This window comes from Podarcis pityusensis (assembly GCF_964106645.2).
Source record: "Podarcis pityusensis genome assembly, chromosome: 10".
NCBI lineage: Eukaryota > Metazoa > Chordata > Lepidosauria > Squamata > Lacertidae > Podarcis > Podarcis pityusensis.
The window spans coordinates 2,746,495-2,764,639 of record NC_138035.1 but is presented as its reverse complement, the minus strand read 5'-3'; the positions used below and the strand labels follow the sequence as shown (position 1 = coordinate 2,764,639).

The window sequence follows — 18,145 nt, the reverse complement described above, 5'->3', positions numbered from 1 at the left end:
AATATGCCCATTTTCACAAGACCGTATTCCCTAAAATAGCACTTTTCTTGTATGTCACTTTGGGCAACACATTCCATACTTTGCCCCAGTCCGTCCATTTTCTGCACACATGATTTGGCTGGAAATCTGCATTGCAAAATTTGGGGAGGTGTGGATTTAAATGCAAGCTGTCTTGAATTTCTCCCCTGCTCTAAGATTCACCCATTTCTCCTTTGAACATAGCTATTCCCTGACCCCCTCGGGTCCCACCCTGCACCCTTGGCACCAATGTTTTCTACCAAGACAAAAAAACCCCGGGGGAGAGATGTCTTTCCCTGCGCTGCTTCATCTTTCTTCCTTGTGACGCAAATGCACACCATTCAGGGGCTCCTCAAACACTCAAGAACAGCCCTCTTCCCTGATAGAGCTGGACCCACAGGATGCAGGCAGGACACAGCCATGTTTGAGGGTCTCTGGTGGGGAGGCCAGCCATAACTTGGGACCTTTCTTTGGCAGAACATGAGTCCAAGGTGAAAGGTGGAGACCTTAAAACCCACCTAGTCTCTCTCTCTCTCCTTCTTCCATCTCTGGCCTTCTTCTGCCTGGCTCTCCTCACTGGGTGACCTGGAAGCAGGAGCAGCATCTGAAACCAACGCTCTCTACAGCCTTCCAGGAACAGCCACAGCTTCCCTCTGAGTTCATTCGGCAGGAAGATGCCAGGTGAGGAGCAGAGAAAGGGAGGGAGCCATGAATTGGCCCCCAGACCCAAGAAAGGTTTCGTTTTCCATGCGGATTGAGGGAGGAATCTCTCATCTGTAGGCACCAGTTTGTTGAAAACCATGCAGATTTTAAACTGGCTGTTGTCTAACATTGTGCAGGGTGGTTAAATGAATCAAAGAAAAGAGAAAGGGAGTAAGCAATCTGGGAATTGGTTAATAGTGCAGGCTCTCTGATTTAGAGCTGGCCACAAAGCGATGCAATCTTCCATGCAGGACAGCAAAGCTTTGAAATGCTCACGGTGGTAAGCAACCTGCTTGGGTTGGATTCACTCTGTCCAGAGTAGGGCTGGGCAAATCTCTCAATTTCTCATTTTTGCACAGCAGTTTGAGAATCATTTCCTTCAACCCCACATGAAGACTCATCAGCATTTTTGTGCAAAGTTCTCCCAATATATACATTTTTTTTTTTGCAAAGAAATTCCCTGCAATATAACCCCTCTCTCTCTCTATGTTATTTGCACTGTGATGTGTACTTATATGCTCACTTAACCCCAGGATATGCATTTTGTACACGCTACTTGAATGGAGAACTACTTTGCAAAATTCAGAGAAGTGTGAATTTCAACCAGTGCCTGAGTTTTGATTTCCATATTGTTTCAAAAAGTGCAAATTGGGTAGGTTTCCCTTTAAATGGGAGCTGAACCGAATACCATACCGCCCAACCCTAGCCCAGAGTGATTTTATGTCTCAACCTTATTCATTGGCTGTACATTCAGAACCCTCACCCCTCCACTCCTGAAAACTCAGTCTGGCACTCCTGCTAAGGAGGAAGTTACATTGAGTTGAGGATAATTCCCCAGGGCAAGAGGCAGGAGAGACTGAGAGCCCTGGAAATAAGCAGCAGAAGAAACATCTAGACAATGATGCCTGGAGGGGCAAGGAGAATGTGACATGCTTAAATACAAGTAAGGTGTAGAGGCAGGTAAAAAAAGGTAAAGGTAAAGGACCCCTGGATGGTTGAGTCCAGTCAAAGGCGAATATGGGATTGAGTCACTCATCTCACTTTCAGGCCAAGGGAGATGGTGTTTGTCCACAGACAATTTTCTGGGTCATGTGGCCAGCAGGACTAAACCACTTCTGGTGCAATGGGACACCATCACGGAAACCAGAGTGCACAGAAAAGCTGTTTACCTTCCTGCTACAGTGGTACCTATTTTATCTGGTTGCACTGGTGTGCTTTCAAACTGCTAGGTTGGCAGGAACTGGGACAGAGCAATGGGAGCTCACTCCATCACGAGGATTTAAACCGCCGACCTTCTGATCGGCAAGCCCACGAGGCTCAGTGGTTTAGACCACAGCGCCACACCCAAGACAAGGCTACATGAGAGATGCCAGCAGAACTGTAGGAAAGTCATGCCCTTCACACGAGAATGCAGGAACATTCAAGGTGTGAAATGAGTTTTCTGGCGGTGCAGATGGGTCTCCTTCAAAGAGCTTGATAAGGCACTTAGACAATGAAGGGAGAAGACTGTCATGAATTCTATTCATATTAGTCCAGAGCAGATCAATAGTTAGCCGAGTAAAAACTTAAACACTTTGCAGGATTCCCAAAAAATAGACCAGAGGCAATTAATATTTCATCCAGCAGAGCTTTACTGCTATTGAAGGAAAATGAGCATAATGGTCACAAATCCAATACAATCAGGATTACACTGTCCATAAGAAATCCAGTTGCAGCAGACTTAACTTACAATCACTTATAATAAGAAAAAAACATAACACTAAGCATACTATTTACAGAACACCACAACAGAAGGAAAGAGAGATAGAAGTGAAACCCACGCTCTTTCTGGCCTTATTATTATAGTAAGCATGACCTTGACAGAAAGAGATAAGAGGACCAGTTTAAGCCAGCTGTACTCAGCTTCTCTGAAGGAATAACCCAAACATCATGAACCTTCTGCTTGTCTCTAGGCAAAATAGAAACTTACATGTCAGCTAGAAACTTCCAGCTTACACCAGTTTTTTTCACACAGAAAAGCTTCCAGAACCCTCTGGAATTAGAATAGGAAAGATCAATACTTACTGCACCCAAGAATGCAAACGGACAAGTCTATCCATGGCTACTGGCTGAGGTAGCTAAACTTTAGCCAGAGGTCTCAGAGCACTGAAGAACACTTGCTGGGCTCATACACGTTCTCACAAGAGGCAGCTGTGGAATGGGAGAGGGAGACGTCTGAGTACACTGAGAAGAGACAGGCACTGAACAGGGAAACGGTGACTGTTTTAAACAATGGCAGAAGTCTGAGTAAATCAAGGATGCACGGATGCAGAATTGTGTTTTCAAATAATTCCAGAAGTTAAAATAAAGCAGGAATGGAGGAAAGCAAAGGGGGTGGGGTGGTGATTTCAAACAAGGGCAAAGGTGTGAGTAGAGTGAACAGGGGGTGATGTGGGGAGAGGTCGCCATTTATTCATTTATTTATTTATAATTAATTTTCAATGTAAGAGATATCACATCAGATAACGTAAACATTAAAAAAATAAAAGAAATTAAAAACCTTACAATACTGTTTACACATTCAATAAAACATCCAAATGTGGGATTTCTCAAATCCCTTACTTCCCTCTGCCCCTTTCCAGGGTTCCATTATTTCATCATAAATTCACGCATGTCTGTGTAATAGTATTAATCTTATTGTATCTAGTTCTATCTTTTATCATCATATTGCAAATGTTTCTTGGTGTTCAGTTCTGTGTTCTACCAGTCTCTATTTCTGCTTGTAGAAATTTGCTTGCTTGCTTTTGAAAAACAAAACCGCCTCAGTGTCTCTCCATGCCTGCTTTCTTCAAACCTCTGCCATTATTAAAACCCACAATTTTGGTCCCTTTCTCCCTCCACTCCACTTGAACTTCTGCCATTGTTTCTTCTGCCTTATTTACTAACAGTTATTAGCCATTGTGTTGTGTTTGCATTTTTGTAGATTGTTTCTGTAAAGCAAGAAACCATGCACTCCAACTGTGTTTTATTTTTATTTTTTTCAAAAAAATATTAATTTTTCAGATTTTAAAAAACAAACAAACAAACAAATAAACAAACAGACAAACGTACATCTCCACCGTAATTAAACCGAACTTCATAACATTGTTAAGTGACTTCCTCGTATCCCCCTGGTTGAATTTCAGTGTATATCATTTTAACGGTTTTCCAAAACCTAAATTCTTAAAAATTTAACTTAATCACTTAACATCTTTCTTTCTTAACCATTCAACTTTAAACATAGTAGTTCATCACATTACATATTTAAATCCTAAGCCTATCTGGTCATTGCAAGCTTTCCAATTAAGTATAGTTAACATGTTTAACTAAATAGTCTTTAAATTTCATCCGTTCTTCCTGGTAGTGCTCCTCCTTCTGGTCGCGGATTCTTCCAGTCAGGTCAGCTAGCTCCAAAATGTCCATCATCTTCATCTGCCAATCTTCCACTGTTGGTACTTCTTGTGTTTTCCAATTCTTAGCTAGTAAAATTCGAGCAGCAGTTGTGGCATACAAAAATAATTTAACATCTTTCTTGGGCAGTTCCAAACCTGTTATTCCAAGAAGAAAGGCCTCTGGTTTCTTAATAAATGTATATTTCAACATTTTTTTCAGTTCATTATAAATCTTCTCCCAGAAGTCTTCCACCTTGGGGCAGGTCCACCACATATGAAAAAGGTACCTTCTTTTTCTTTACATTTCCAATAGAGATTATCACTATTATGATACATCTTTGCTAATTTTACAGGAGTTAAGTACCATCTATACATCATTTTCATAATATTTTCCTTTAATATCGTGCATGCAGTGAACTTGACCCCTTTCTTCCACAATCTTTCCCAGTCTTCAAACGTTATATTATGTCCTACATCTCTTGCCCAATCTATCATTACTGATTTAACTTGTTCATCTTTTGTATGCTACTCCAGCAGTATATTATACATACATATTAGACAATTTTTTAACTTTGGAATCCAACAACTCCGTTTCCAACTTAGATTTTTCAGAAGCAAAACCATTTTTCTTATCCAATTTATACAATTCATTAATCTGATGGTAATGTAACCAATTTATCTTGTCCTTAACTTGATCAAATGGTTTTAATTTATAACTCTCTTTCTCCTCTAATAGTAAATCCAAATACCTCAACCACTTGATATCCATATTTAACTTTTTCTGGGCCTTCGCCTCCATCGGTGAAAGCCATCTGGGCATCTTCCTTTCTAAAAGATCTTTATATTTTATCCACACATTATACAGAGATTTCCTAATTACATGATTTTTGAAAGCATTATGGGCCTTTACTTTATCATACCATAAATATGCATGCCATCCAAACAAGTTATCGAAATCCTCTAAATCTAAAACATCAGTGTCTTCTAATTTTATCCAGTCTTTCATCCAGCAAAAGCAGCAGCCTCAAATTTTCAGATCTGGCAGGGAGAATCCCCTCTTTCTTTGGAATCTGTAAGTAGTTTATATTTGATTCTGGGTTTTTTCCCCTGCCAGATAAATCTAGATAAAGCTTTCTGCCATTCTTTAAAACATTTCACATTGTCTATGATTGGAAGGGCTTGAAACAAAAATAACATCTTTGGCAATACATTCATCTTAACCACTGAAATTTGGCCCATTAGTGACAGTTTCAAATTTGACCAAATCTTTAAATCTCTCTTTATCTCATTCCATAATTTCTCATAATTATCTATGTATAAATTCAAAATTTTCCCAGTTTTACACCCAGATACTTAATTTTTCTAACAAAATCCAGGCCCGTCTTTTCTTCTAGTAGCTTTCTTTCATCATTACCTTATGCCAGCAGGGTTCTCCACAGATTCTCCTTCTGTTACGATATTTGTGATAGTACTTTGCTTTTGCCTCTTTTTCAATTGCCAGGCTAAAAGTTTCCCACATTTGTTTGCCGATTCAAAGTTCCTTTGCCTCATCCTCTTTAATTTCCATTCTATTTCTTGGTTTATAACCTGTGAATATTGAATCTGAAGAGCTTTAATTTCTTTTTGTATCTGCAAATTTTTTGGATTTCCTCTGAACTTCTTCTCTTTCTTTTTTAGTTGATCCCAAATTTTATCTTTTTGCTCATTTTGTATCTTTTTCCTAATTGAATTTTGTTGGATAAGGAATCCTCTCATTACTGCTTTGCTGGCATCCCAAATAACCCTTGTTTCCATTCCTTGGTTCATATTAAGTTCAAAATAATCCTTTAGGGTTTTTTGGGCTTTAGTTACAATCGAAGTACTTCTCAACAAATCATCATTCATTCTCCATCTGAAGGAGCCCTGTACAAACATCTTCAGTTGCACAGAAACTGCACTGTGGTCAGAGCAAGTTTTAGGGCAAATTTCAGTTTTTAGTACTTTGGGAACCAAGTCTCTGGATAACCATAGGTAGTCGAGTCTCAAAAATGATTGGTTTGCATCTGAGAAAAAAGTGAAGTCTTTTTCAGTTGGATTTCTGACTCTCCATATGTCTGACAGATCAAATTTATCAGTTATATCAAAGAAAGTCTTGGGTAGTCTACCAGTGTTCGAAATCTTTTGTCTCTGAGTCCTATCCATCAAAGTAGATGCCACTCCATTCAAATCTCCCATTAAAATTAGTTTATAGTCCAAGTATTCCAGAAGGCTTGTTTCCAAATTCTTAAAGAATTCCGCTTTGCCATCATTAGGTGCATAGATTCCTAATAACAAATATTTTTTGCCCTGTGTGGTAATTTCCACTGCCATGTGTCTTCCCTCCTCATCTTTAAAAATCAATTTTGGATTCCATTTTTCTTTTATATAGAAAACCACGCCTCTTTTTTTAACTTTATCCGAAGAAATAAATTCTTGTCCAAGTCTTTTATTTATTAGAATTTTTCTATGTAATCTCGTGATGTGTGTTTCCTATAAACAAATTATATCCAAATTCTGTTTTTCCAGCTCATGATAAACCTGTCTCCTTTTTTGAGGAGAGTTTAAACCATTTACGTTCCAAGAATAAATTCTCAAAGCCATAATGTTGAATTAAGGGGATGCCGCTTCTGCCCTCGACAGCTGTGGGCTTTGCAGTCCCAATTCCACAGCGTACTTCTGCAGAAATCTGTCCTTCTCTCCCACAGTCTTAATCCTTTGCTTTCTTCCTTCAAATCTGAAAGATAGGCCCTCTGGGAATTCCCACCTAAAAAAGATATTTTTCCTCCGTAGGATGTTTGTCAATTCTGTGTAATTCGATCTCAAGCTCAGGAATTGCCAAGGAACTTCTTTAAAGAGCACAATAGATTTGTCCTGTATTTTTAGGCCTTTTTAATAGTGGTGTCCCAGAATAATATCTCTTTGTTCCTTGGTCTTAAATGCAGTCAGAAGTTATTTTTGTGTCCTTTTTAGGCCCAAATCTATAGGCTTTTTCTATCCACAATTCAACTTCTTCCTTTTTCAAGTCCCACCATGCCACGAAAAAATCCGCCAAAGATTCCCTGAGTTTCTCTTCATCCAGATGCGGGACCCCCCTCAATCTTAAGTGGGATTCCTTTTCCTTCATTTGAAGAAAAGCAATTGAATTTGCATTTGCATTTTGTAATCTTTCCAGATCTGGCACTCTGACTGTCTCAAGCTGTGCCAACCTTGTATCATGTGTAGTAATCTCAGACTTAACTTCTTTCAGTTCAGCTTCAAATCTTTTGTCCAACTTTTCTATGTTTGCTGTATTGCGATTTAAGCCGTCTCTAATATCATTCAGTATTGTCATAACCGATTCCTCAAAGGGTGGATTCTTTGAGCCACATCTTGTTTTGTCAGCACACATAGTAACTCAGGAATTTCAAGGTCAGTACCACAGCTTGATGTAGTGAGAGAGAAAAACAAGTTCCCTCCACTAGTCCCACAGGTTTCAGCCCAGCTAGACAGACAGCAGCCCCCCTGTTCTTTAGGAACAAACTGAGAGAGGAAATGAAAATTTTGAAATCCCTTTCTTTTTCCTTGTAACAATTATAGACAGTCCTGAAGGGAGAGGACACTTTTAGCTACTTAAAAATATGTCAGGATAGCCGCAGGACACAATTTAGCAGAGTCAGTGCAAACGGAGATTAAATGTTTCCTCTTCCATTGTGACATCACAATGGAGTCTAGTCTTCCTCCTGGGAGGTCCGCTGCAGATTGAAGGAGGCTTTTTCCTCAGTAACAATCACACAAAGTTTATATTTTCAAAAAATAATTTCCCCCTTATCCTCCTTAAAGGGGAGGGGGGATTTTGCCTGCAAAGTTTCAAAGTTTTTGTTTCTGTTTAGGCTTCGGTCTTTGCACACCGATTCCAGTTTCTTCCAACAAAAGGGACCATCTCCATGTTTAAGCCCCTTTTTTCACTGATCAAATTTTCAAATTAAGACTTTTGCTTTACTAACAGTTCTGAATTTTAAGTCCTTTTTTAAAAGAAGAAATTGGCCGCTCACAATCGCCAGTCTTGGAGCTTTGCGCAGTGAAGGAAGCAGTCTTTTCCGCTGTGCCGCGTCTCCGACCCCGCTTGCTCTCGGAGCTCTTACGAGCTTACCGGGGAGCAGGGGAGTCACGAAAAGGCACCCGCCAGATCTCCAGGTCCTCAGAATGCCCAATCTGAGGTTTTTTTGGGGGGACCACAACACTCTCGTGGTCTCCCCTTGCTTCAATGTGCTGGGGCTCTTTCAGCCGAAAGAGCTCCTGACTGCCATTACTGGGCGACCAACCGGAAGTCTCCCAACTGTGCTTTAAAGGTATGGATCTGGCTCTATATTTACCTAGAAAACATGAAAAAGAATGTTGGTGGGACAGATATCTGTTTATAACAGGATGACTACTACTGGGCTTCCATCAACGTCACTTTTCTCTCTTCTCAGATCCTCCTCTTTCCTTCCTCATGGATGCAGAGAATCAAACGCAGGTAGAAGAGTTTATCCTCTTGGGCCTCTCCAGAGCCCCGAGCAACCAAGTTCCCCTCTCCTTGGTGTTCCTAGCTGCCTATTTGGCCATCATCACGGGCAACCTCATGATATTAATCGTGGTCCTGATGGATTCCCGCCTTCACAGCCCCATGTACTTTTTCCTCAGTCACCTATCTTGCTTGGACATTTGTGGTTCATCTGTCGTCGTGCCAAAGATCCTGGTGAACCTCCTGCGCCAGAGTCACACCATCTCCTACAACCAGTGCATGGCACAAACATTCTTTCTGGTCGGGTTTTTTGGATGTGAGCCTGCCCTGTTAGCCATCATGGCCTATGACCGCTATGCCGCCATTTGCCAGCCGTTACACTATAGCCGTCTCATGAGGAACAGGCTGTGCATCTATCTCGCTGTGGCCTCCTGGATCTGGGGCTTCCTGGACTCAGCGATTCACGCTGCGTTGGCCTCCAAACTTCATGCATAATTTTTATTAATTTGCATAATGCAAAATACAAAAACAAAATATAAAAGTTCGATTCTCATTTTCACAGGTTTTTAAGTATGACTTCCTTCAACCTTTCCACAAATCATCCGTAATAATCTTTTATAAAAGTTCGCATTTCTTAATTTGTAATGCCATTAATCATTCTAGTTCTTCCATTTCTCTTTAGACAATACTCTTTTCTTTTTACAGAGCTCCTTTAAAGCCCACTAAACTTCGCTTCTGTGGAGCCAACCAGATTCCCCAAATCTTTTGCGATGTGCCCCCGCTGTTGAAAATCGCCTGCAGTGATACAAGCATCAATGAATTGGCCACTCACATCACCAGCATGTTTGTGGGACTGGGTCCCTTTCTCTTCATCATCTTCTCCTATTTCTACATCTTGGCCTCCATTCTGAGGATTCACTCCAACACTGGCAGGAAGAAAGCCTTCTCCACCTGTGCTTCACACTTGGTTGTGGTCACTCTCTGTTTAGGAAACGCATTCCTAAACTACAACCGCCCAAGTGCCGGCTACTCTCTGGAGATAGACACACTGATCTCAGCAATGTACTGCATCGTCACCCCTATGCTGAACCCCATCGTCTACAGCCTCCGCAACAAGGAGGTGAAGGAAGCGCTGAGGAAGGTTCTGAACTGCCGGAAGACGGTTTGAATCTCATTTCTGCTGCTCTACACCACAGTGTCTTCTAAAAGTCTGGTAGCTATTTTCTCTTTGACATCTGGTGGGAGGGCATTACACAGGGCGGGTGGCACTACCGAGAAGGTCCTCTGCCTGGTTCCCTGTAACTTGGCTTCTCGCAGAGAGGGAACCGCCAGAAGGCCCTCGGCGCTGGACCTCAGTGTCTGGGTGGAACGATGGAGGTGGAGATGCTCCTCCTGTTTATATGGCTGGTTTCCCCTCCCCTTCAATAGAATTTTAAGTGAAATATCAATATATAATATGACTCCCCCCTTCTCCACGTGGCTTTGTATTGTATAATTTTCCTTTGCCATAAGTCACTTGGAGACATTTGGGTGACAAGAGACTAAGAAGTTTAATCAACAACAACAGCACTGAATTAAATGGATCAATGGTCTGAATGGGTAGAAGACCACTTCTGCAGGGCCTTCCAGATCCACCACATCTGCAACCTCCCACCACTGCTGAAAATCGCCTGCGGGAACAAGAGCCTCAACGAAATTGTCATCCAGGTAGCCACCATCTTTATGGGCCTGGGCGCATTCCTGGTAGTCGTCATCTCCAACGTCTACATCTTGGCTTCCATCTCGCGGATCTGCTCCATGATAGTGGTCGTCCTCTACTTCGGAAGTGGATTGGTGAACTACAACCACCTCAGCGCAGGCTACTCCTTGGAGGTTGACACCCTGATCTCCACCATGTGGCCTTGGGGGCCAGCTAATATAAATATATAAAGCCATTTTATTTCCCCAGAGAATCTTGGAAAATACTCTTCATTTTAAAATCTTCATTTATTTTCTGTTGCCGCTGACAGTTTTTCTTATGACTAAAGTTTATATTTTGTTGCTCACATCTGTGTTTCTTTTTAATGTAAGTGACCCAGAAAATGTTGCTGTTGGGTGGCAAATAAATATTGACAATAAAAAACAAATACACAAACAAAACCACCAGTGCTTGCGCATTGTGCTTGGATGCTGAGCTAAGCCAAATCTTGTATCTGTTGCAGTGAGTTGGGTGGGTGGGAAGGCGTGGGATTGGTAGGTTCATGAGCATGTATAAATCTGTGGGACCCTTCCCCAACTGTGACGGGAACTAGAGCTTACAGGGTTAAACAGCTCAGTTCCATCATCCTGCCTCTGAGGGGCGGAGAGGTCTACATCCGGGATCTGTTTCTTTGTTCTGTCTGTACTTTCATTTTTGTCTGGGACGGAGGATGCCTTTCTCTCCGGAAACTGGCTGAATATATTGCTGCTGTAAATAAAGCTTCCAGCGTATAAAGAAGCTGAGTGGACTCTTGATTTATGCATGCTATGCACACACAGAGGGCAGAAGGCCAATTCGCTGTGTTTTACTGTGCTGTGCTCAGAGGTCCAAGGGAGCAGAGATACACGACGGAAGCCTGCCGGACCTTCACCCTGAGCAATATTTACAGGTTATGGACTAGTCGTGCTCCAAAGGAAAGGGAGCTTTCTGCGAAGGCTGTGCTGTGCCTGTGTCCTTAAAGAGCTGCAGAGAAATCCAGCTGGAGCTTCTGCTCTGCTGCGTGCCTTTTATTATAATAATAATAATTCTTACTACACAAAACAGGAGCAGCCACTCTGAAGGCACTGCTCCAAACTGCCATGGACTAAGCTTTGGATATTTCAGGGACTTCAAGGATAGCCTCTCCTACAGAACATAGTGGCCCACATGGACTATCAGGGATAAGGTGGCCTCAGACAAAGTGTTCCATGCTGGTGGGAGTTTGCCCCCACAAGCAGCTTAGCTGCTGCAACCTGCAGCCTCCAGAGCAGTCTTGAGAGTAGCCTCACATGGAACCATAGAGCTGGAAGGGACTCCAAGGGTCCTCTAGTCCACCCCTCTGCAATGCAGGAATCTCAACTAAAGCATCCATGACAGAGGGCCATCCAACCTCTGCTTAGAAACCTCCAAGGAAGGAGAGCCCACCACCTTCCAAGGGAGTCCATTCCACTGTTGAGCAGTTCTTCTCATCAGAAAGCTCTTCCTGATGTTGAGTCAGAATCCCCTTTCTTGTAACTTGAAGCCATGGGTTTTAGTCCTACCCTCCAGTGCAGGAGTAAACAAACTTGCTCCATCTTTCATGGCAGAGCCCTTAATGTCTGGACCTCCTGGGGGGGGCACTAGGGGCGCCTTGGAAGATGGCTGACAATACCATCTTTCCAGCTCACATGAGGTAATTTAGAGGCTGGTTATGGGGAGTATATCAGCCTCCCTTCTTCTTCCCAGGGGGTGGGAAGATGCTGCCTCGCCCGCGGTTGCCCATAAATCACCCCCGAGTTCGAAAGAGGAGGGGGTGGGGGCACTGGGCAGAAAGCCCTCGAGCGAGCTCTGGAGCTCCCGGACACTGCTTTCAAGAGCGAAACTAGTTGCATTGCTTAAGAGGGGGGGGGATTGGAGAAAGTAAATGCACATGTTTCGAGTGAAGTCAGGGGTGTATTATCTATTAAATAAATCTACCACTGAGAAGATAAGAGTGATGGGACGGAATGAACAGAAGACTACATCAAAGAATCACAGCCATGTCGGTATGTTCAACGGAACGGAAAGGGGGGGGACTTTCTTTCTTTTCCATTACAACCCCCCCCCCGAAGAACCGTCACAATGACTGATAGCAAGTGAGAGTAGAAAATAAACTGTGTGGAAACAAAAATATTAACAAAAGGTTTTATTTTGTGAAAGATCTGGAAAGAAGAGAGGCTTTCTTTTGGCGTAGTTACTACAGTGATCCGCCATTATGAGACAGGCTTTGTTGCGAGATTTACAGCCAAAGGGGGGGGGTGAACCACTGTTCTGTTATTAGGTTTGGATCGTAAATTTGAAAGGGCAATAACCCTCCTCGAAAGGCTGATTTTTGGTGCAACTAGTCTGGGAAAATTAAGGAGCGGATGCCTAGACTGTATTTCATCAGAATTGACTAAAATGGCGACGGCTGCTTGAACAGGACTTTTGGACTTTTGGATCTGTGTTGAGATGAATTGCGGGAGAGCATTACAAAGTTCACACAGAAATATAAACAACGTTGTTCCTTTCAACTCGCTTGTGGAAACAACTCGGAGGTTATTAAGAAGAAAAACGATAACAACAAGGAGATGGGAAAATGGGATTTGTGAATATCAAAGCAGCAGAAATATAAGATGATTGGACCCCTACCAAAACTGAAGCATGGGTACCCCCCACAAAAAATTAAAATTCGGTTAAATATTTGGACTGTGTCATATGTATTGGCATAATTTGGAATAATTAATATGATATGATTGGTTTGTTAAATGGAAATTTAATAAAAATTATTTTTTAAAAAATATGTCTGGACCTCCTCCATGGAAGAAGACTCTCTTCACCTCTGGTCCAGGCACAGCCCAGGACCCTGGCAGCCTCCCAAAAGCTGTGCCCTTCCACACGTCCTGCATTGGCTACTGCTTCCACATTCTTACTAGCCACGGTCACTAGAGTCTCCTCCTCTTTGTCCTAACTGCCTACAACTTTGGTGGCTGGCAGGTGAGAGATAGAATTTTAATTTCCCCATAGCTCTTCCTTCCTTGCTTTCTCATCCGGCTTAACAACATCCACACAGGAGCTCCAATGGTGAAAGTGAGTCTCAGAGGGAATTTAAATCTCACCAGGAGGACACACTTTCCATAACATGACTTAATAGCTCTGAGGTTACTGCTGGCCTCCTGCCCCCTCCCTACCAGCAATTAAGGGTGCCCCAATTAAAGGACACCATCCATTGCGCTTGGCTCTATCATACCTGCAAAAAAATCCTACTCCCATGGGACATTTTGATTCACTACAGCTGCAGCCTTCCTCTCTGTGGATTCTCTGTGCACAGATATCCCCTTGGTCAACACACAAGGTAACAATTGCTCCCCTACAAGGAAAGGCAGCCAGCCACAAGGCAGGCAGCAGAGAAGTTTGCTCACATGGGCCCTGGTGTCACCATGAGATCTTCAAGGCCCTTTCTTGGTGTCACATTTGGAGAAGAGATTTTGCGTAAGCTGCCTCCTCACAACTGGTTGTATTCAGAACTCCTAGTAGTGTTCTGAACTCCTAGTTTTCTGAAGGAAAAGGCCAAACATCAGGAACCTTCTGCTTGTTTCCAGGCAGAATAAAAACTTACTTGTTGGCTAGAAACATCCAGTCTGATCAGCTTGTATCACACAGAGAAGCTTCCAGAACTCTCTGGAAATAGAATAGGAAAGATCTCTACACATCAGATCAATACTTACTGCACCCAAGAATGCAAACGGACAAGTCTATCCATGGCTACTGGCTGAGGTAGCTAAACTTTAGCCAGAGGTCTCAGAGCACTGAAGAACACTTACTGGGCTCACACACATCGCCTTTCTCACAAGAGGCAGCTGTGGAGTGGGAGAGACGTCTGAGTACACTGAGAAGAGACAGGCGCTGAACAGGGAAAAGGTGACTGTTTTAAACAATGGCAGAAGTCTGAGTAAATCAAGGATGCACGGATGCAGAATTGTGTTTTCAAATAATTCCAGAAGTTAGAATAATACAGGAATGGAGGAAAGCAGAGGGGGTGGGGTGGTGATTTCAAACAAGGGCAAAGGTGTGAGTAGAGTGATCAGGGGGTGATGTAGGGAAAGGTGGCAATTTGTTTATTTATTATATTTTTAAATTAATTTTCAATATAAGAAATATCACATCAAATAAATTAAACATTAAAATAATTAAAAAACCTTACAATACTGTTTACAAATTCAATAAAACATCCAAATGTGGGATTTCTCAAATCCCTTACTCCCCTCTGCCCTTTTTCCTGCTTCCATTATGTCTGTGTAATAGTATTAATCTTATTGTATCCAGTTCTATCTTTTATCATCATATTGCAAATTTTTCTTAAAATCCTGCCAAGGGAGGTGGCAATTAAAAAGAAGGGTTGAGTACAGAGAAAAGGAAGCTTCGAAATGCTCTGTGGTGCCAGTTTTCTGGTGTTCAGTTCTATGTTCTACCAGTCTCTATTTCTGCTTGTAGAAATTGACTTGTTTGCTTTTGAAAAACAAAACCCCCCTAGTGTCTCTCCATGCCTGCTTTCTTCAAACCTCTGCCATTATTAAAACCCACGATTTTGGTCCCTTTCTCCCTTCACTCCACTTTAACTTCTGCCATTGTTTCTTCTGCCTTATTTACTAACAGTTATTAGCCAGCGTGTTGCGTTTGCATTTTTGTAGATTGTTTCTGTAAAGCAAGAAACCATGTACTCCAACTGTGTTTTAAAGGTATGGATCTGGCTCTATATTTACCTAGAAAACATGAAAAAGAACGTTGGGTGGGACAGATATCTGTTTATAACAGGATGACTGCTACTGGGCTTCCCTCAACGTCACTTTTCTCTCTCCTCAGATCTCCCTCTTTTCTTCTTCATGGACACAGAGAATCAAACACAGGTAGAAGAGTTTATCTTCTTGGGTCTCTCCAGAGCCCCGAGCAACCAAGCTCCCCTCTTCTTGGTCTTCCTAGCTGCCTATTTGGCCATTCTCACAGGCAACCTCATGATATTAATCGTGGTCCTGATGGATTCCCGCCTTCACAGCCCCATGTACTTTTTCCTCAGTCACCTATCTTGCTTGGACATTTGTGTTTCTTCTGTTGTTGTGCCAAAGATCCTGGTGAACTTCCTGCGCCAGAGTCACACCATCTCCTACAACCAGTGCATGGCACAAACATTCTTTCTGATCGGGTTTTTTGGAAGTGAGCCTGCCCTGTTGGCCGTCATGGCCTATGACCGCTATGCCGCCATTTGCCAGCCATTGCACTACAGCCGTCTCATGAGGAACAGGCTGTGCATCTATCTCGCTGTGGCCTCCTGGGTCTGGGGCTTCCTGGACTCAGCGATTCACGCTGCGTTGGCCACCAAGCTTCACTTCTGTGGAGCCAACCAGATTCCCCAAATCTTTTGCGATGTGCCCCCACTGTTGAAGATCGCCTGCAGTGATACGAGCATCAATGAATTGGCCACTCACATCACCAGCATCTTTGTGGGCCTGGCTCCCTTCCTCTTCATCATCTTCTCCTATTTCTACATCTTGGCCTCCATTCTGAAGATTCACTCCAACACTGGCAGGAAGAAAGCCTTCTCCACCTGTGCCTCACACTTGGTTGTGGTCACCCTCTGTGTCGGAAACGGATTCGTAAACTACAACCGCCCAAGCACCGGCTACTCTCTGGAGATAGACACAGTGCTCTCCGCAATGTATTGCATCGTCACCCCTATGCTAAACCCCCTCATCTACAGCCTCCGCAACAAGGAGGTGAAAGAAGCCCTGAGGAAGGTTCTGAACTGCCAGAGGACAATTTGAATCTCATTTCTGTTTCTCAGTACGGCAGGGCTTCACTGGAACATGTCTGCTGGGAACAGCAAAATTGATGAGTGGGAATTAAGGAAGAGGGAGAAACTATAGACAAAGTCACTGTCAGGGACTGGACTCAAGAGGGCGAGGGGGAGATGGAATGGTGAGACCACCACCCCCTTCTCCTGATGCTCCTGAAGGAGAGGAATGCAGTATTGAATTTCAGCAGGGCTTTGAGGAGTTTGAGGGAAGCTACAGCTCAGAGACAGCCCAACAGAAGAGTTGGGGAGTGTTAGAAGAAGGGGAGAATGTGGAAGGGGGACTAGCTGACACATTGTCACTGGAGAGTATTTCTAGTCAGGGGCTCTCAGAGCCAAGAGAAGGATGAGCCCAAGCAGAGTGGGGGGAGGATGATCACAGGGAGATGGCCAGAGGACTATGGAGTATTTTTGCAGCTGGTTCTTCCTGCTTAAATGCCTTGCATTTGCTCCTATTGAATTTCATTCAGTTATGACCCAGTTCCCCATGTGCTAAGGTCATATTGAATCCCAATTCTGTCCTCTGCAGCATTAGGTACCCCTCCCAGCTTGGTGTCATCTGCAAATTGGATGAGCATCCTCTCAGTTCCTTCATCCAAATCATTTATAAAGACATTGAACAACAGCGGACCCAGGAAAGTACCCTGCGGTACCCTACTAACCACTTTTCTCCAGGATGACAAGGAACCATTAATGATGGTTTGATCATGCAACCAGCTACAAATCCACCTAACAGATACCTCATCCAGCCCACCTTTTAGCAGCTTCTTGGAAGACTTTGTCTACAGCCTTACTGAAATCAAGATACACTATGTCCACAGCATTCCCCTAATCTACCAAGCACATTTATCAAAGTCAAAAGTGAATACATGGAAATATGAAAGAACACCAAAGTAAAACCCATAAAAGCCCAGAAAATTGGCTTCCAGGTGGAAAAATCAAAATTAGAAACTGAATTGTTAGAACCCAAAACTAAGAATTTGTCAAGAATGTATAACTTGCTGCTGAAATGGAACACTCAGGATGAAACGGTAAAATCGGCTATGATTAAATGGGCACAAGACGTTGGACATAACATTATGTTTGCTGACTGGGAACAGTTGTGGACCACAGGTATGAAATTTACGGCATGTAATGCCTTAAGAGAGAATATTATTAAAATGATATACAGGTGGTACATAACCCCAGTCAAGCTTGCAAAAATATATCATTTGCCCGATAATAAATGTTGGAAATGTAAAGAAACTGAAGGTACATTTTTTCACCTTTGGTGGATGTGCCCAAAGATTAAGGCTTTCTGGGAAATGATATATAATGAATTAAAAAAGGTATTCAAATATACCTTCCCTAAGAAACCAGAGGCCTTTCTCCTGGGCATGGTCGGCCAAATGGTGATAAAAAAGGATAGAACTTTCTTTATGTATGCAACAACAGCAGCAAGAATACTCCTCGCAAAGTATTGGAAGACACAAGAACTTCCCACGCTGGAGGAATGGCAGATAAAACTAATGGACTATATGGAACTGGCGGAAATGACTGGTAGAATCCGTGACCAGGGAGAAGAGTTGGTGGAGGAAGATTGGAAGAAATTCAAAGATTATCTACAGAAACACTGCAAAATTAAAGAATGCTAGAGTGATGTTGGATTGAAAATAAGTGGTTTCCAGCTGTACAGGATTTAAAGTTATAGATAGACTAAGGTTAAAGATTAGGATTAAAGAAGTTTAAGGAAATGGAAATTTAGTATTTAAGAGGTAAAATTTTAATGCTATATTATATTAAGATTAAAGATTGGGATTAAAAAAAAGTGGAAAAGAAATTGCTGGACAAACAATTTGGACTGGAATACAAAAGAGGGAGGTATGAGGAGGTCCAGAAAATAAGTAAATTTAAAAACGGAAATGAAAAGGTGATATTGTTTTTAATTGTTCTGTTTGGGTTTTTTTTGTTTT

The 18,145-nt window shown here is 42.5% G+C and overlaps 2 protein-coding genes across 2 annotated transcripts; both read left to right on the top strand.

Moving 5' to 3' along the window:
* The first annotated feature begins 616 nt into the window (after window positions 1-616).
* LOC308486395 (olfactory receptor 5V1-like) lies at window positions 617-9,841 on the top strand. Its single transcript, XM_081023212.1, has 3 exons — window positions 617-699; window positions 8,600-9,105; window positions 9,350-9,841. Exons 1-3 carry the CDS (start codon window positions 693-695, stop codon window positions 9,797-9,799), a joined length of 963 nt encoding a protein of 320 aa, XP_080879338.1. The 5' UTR covers window positions 617-692; the 3' UTR covers window positions 9,800-9,841.
* A 5,387-nt stretch (window positions 9,842-15,228) lies between these two features.
* LOC308457805 (olfactory receptor 5V1-like) lies at window positions 15,229-16,164 on the top strand (the record flags this gene model as incomplete). Its single annotated transcript, XM_080971978.1, has 1 exon — window positions 15,229-16,164. One exon carries the CDS (start codon window positions 15,229-15,231, stop codon window positions 16,162-16,164), a length of 936 nt encoding a protein of 311 aa, XP_080828104.1.
* Between the last annotated feature and the right edge of the window lie 1,981 nt (window positions 16,165-18,145).

Excerpts from the sequence above, each read along its gene's own strand:
- LOC308486395 (XM_081023212.1), top strand. Across the intron at positions 9,106-9,349 it reads CAGCGATTCACGCTGCGTTG|CCCACTAAACTTCGCTTCTG; the intron begins GCCTCCAAACTT and ends GCTCCTTTAAAG.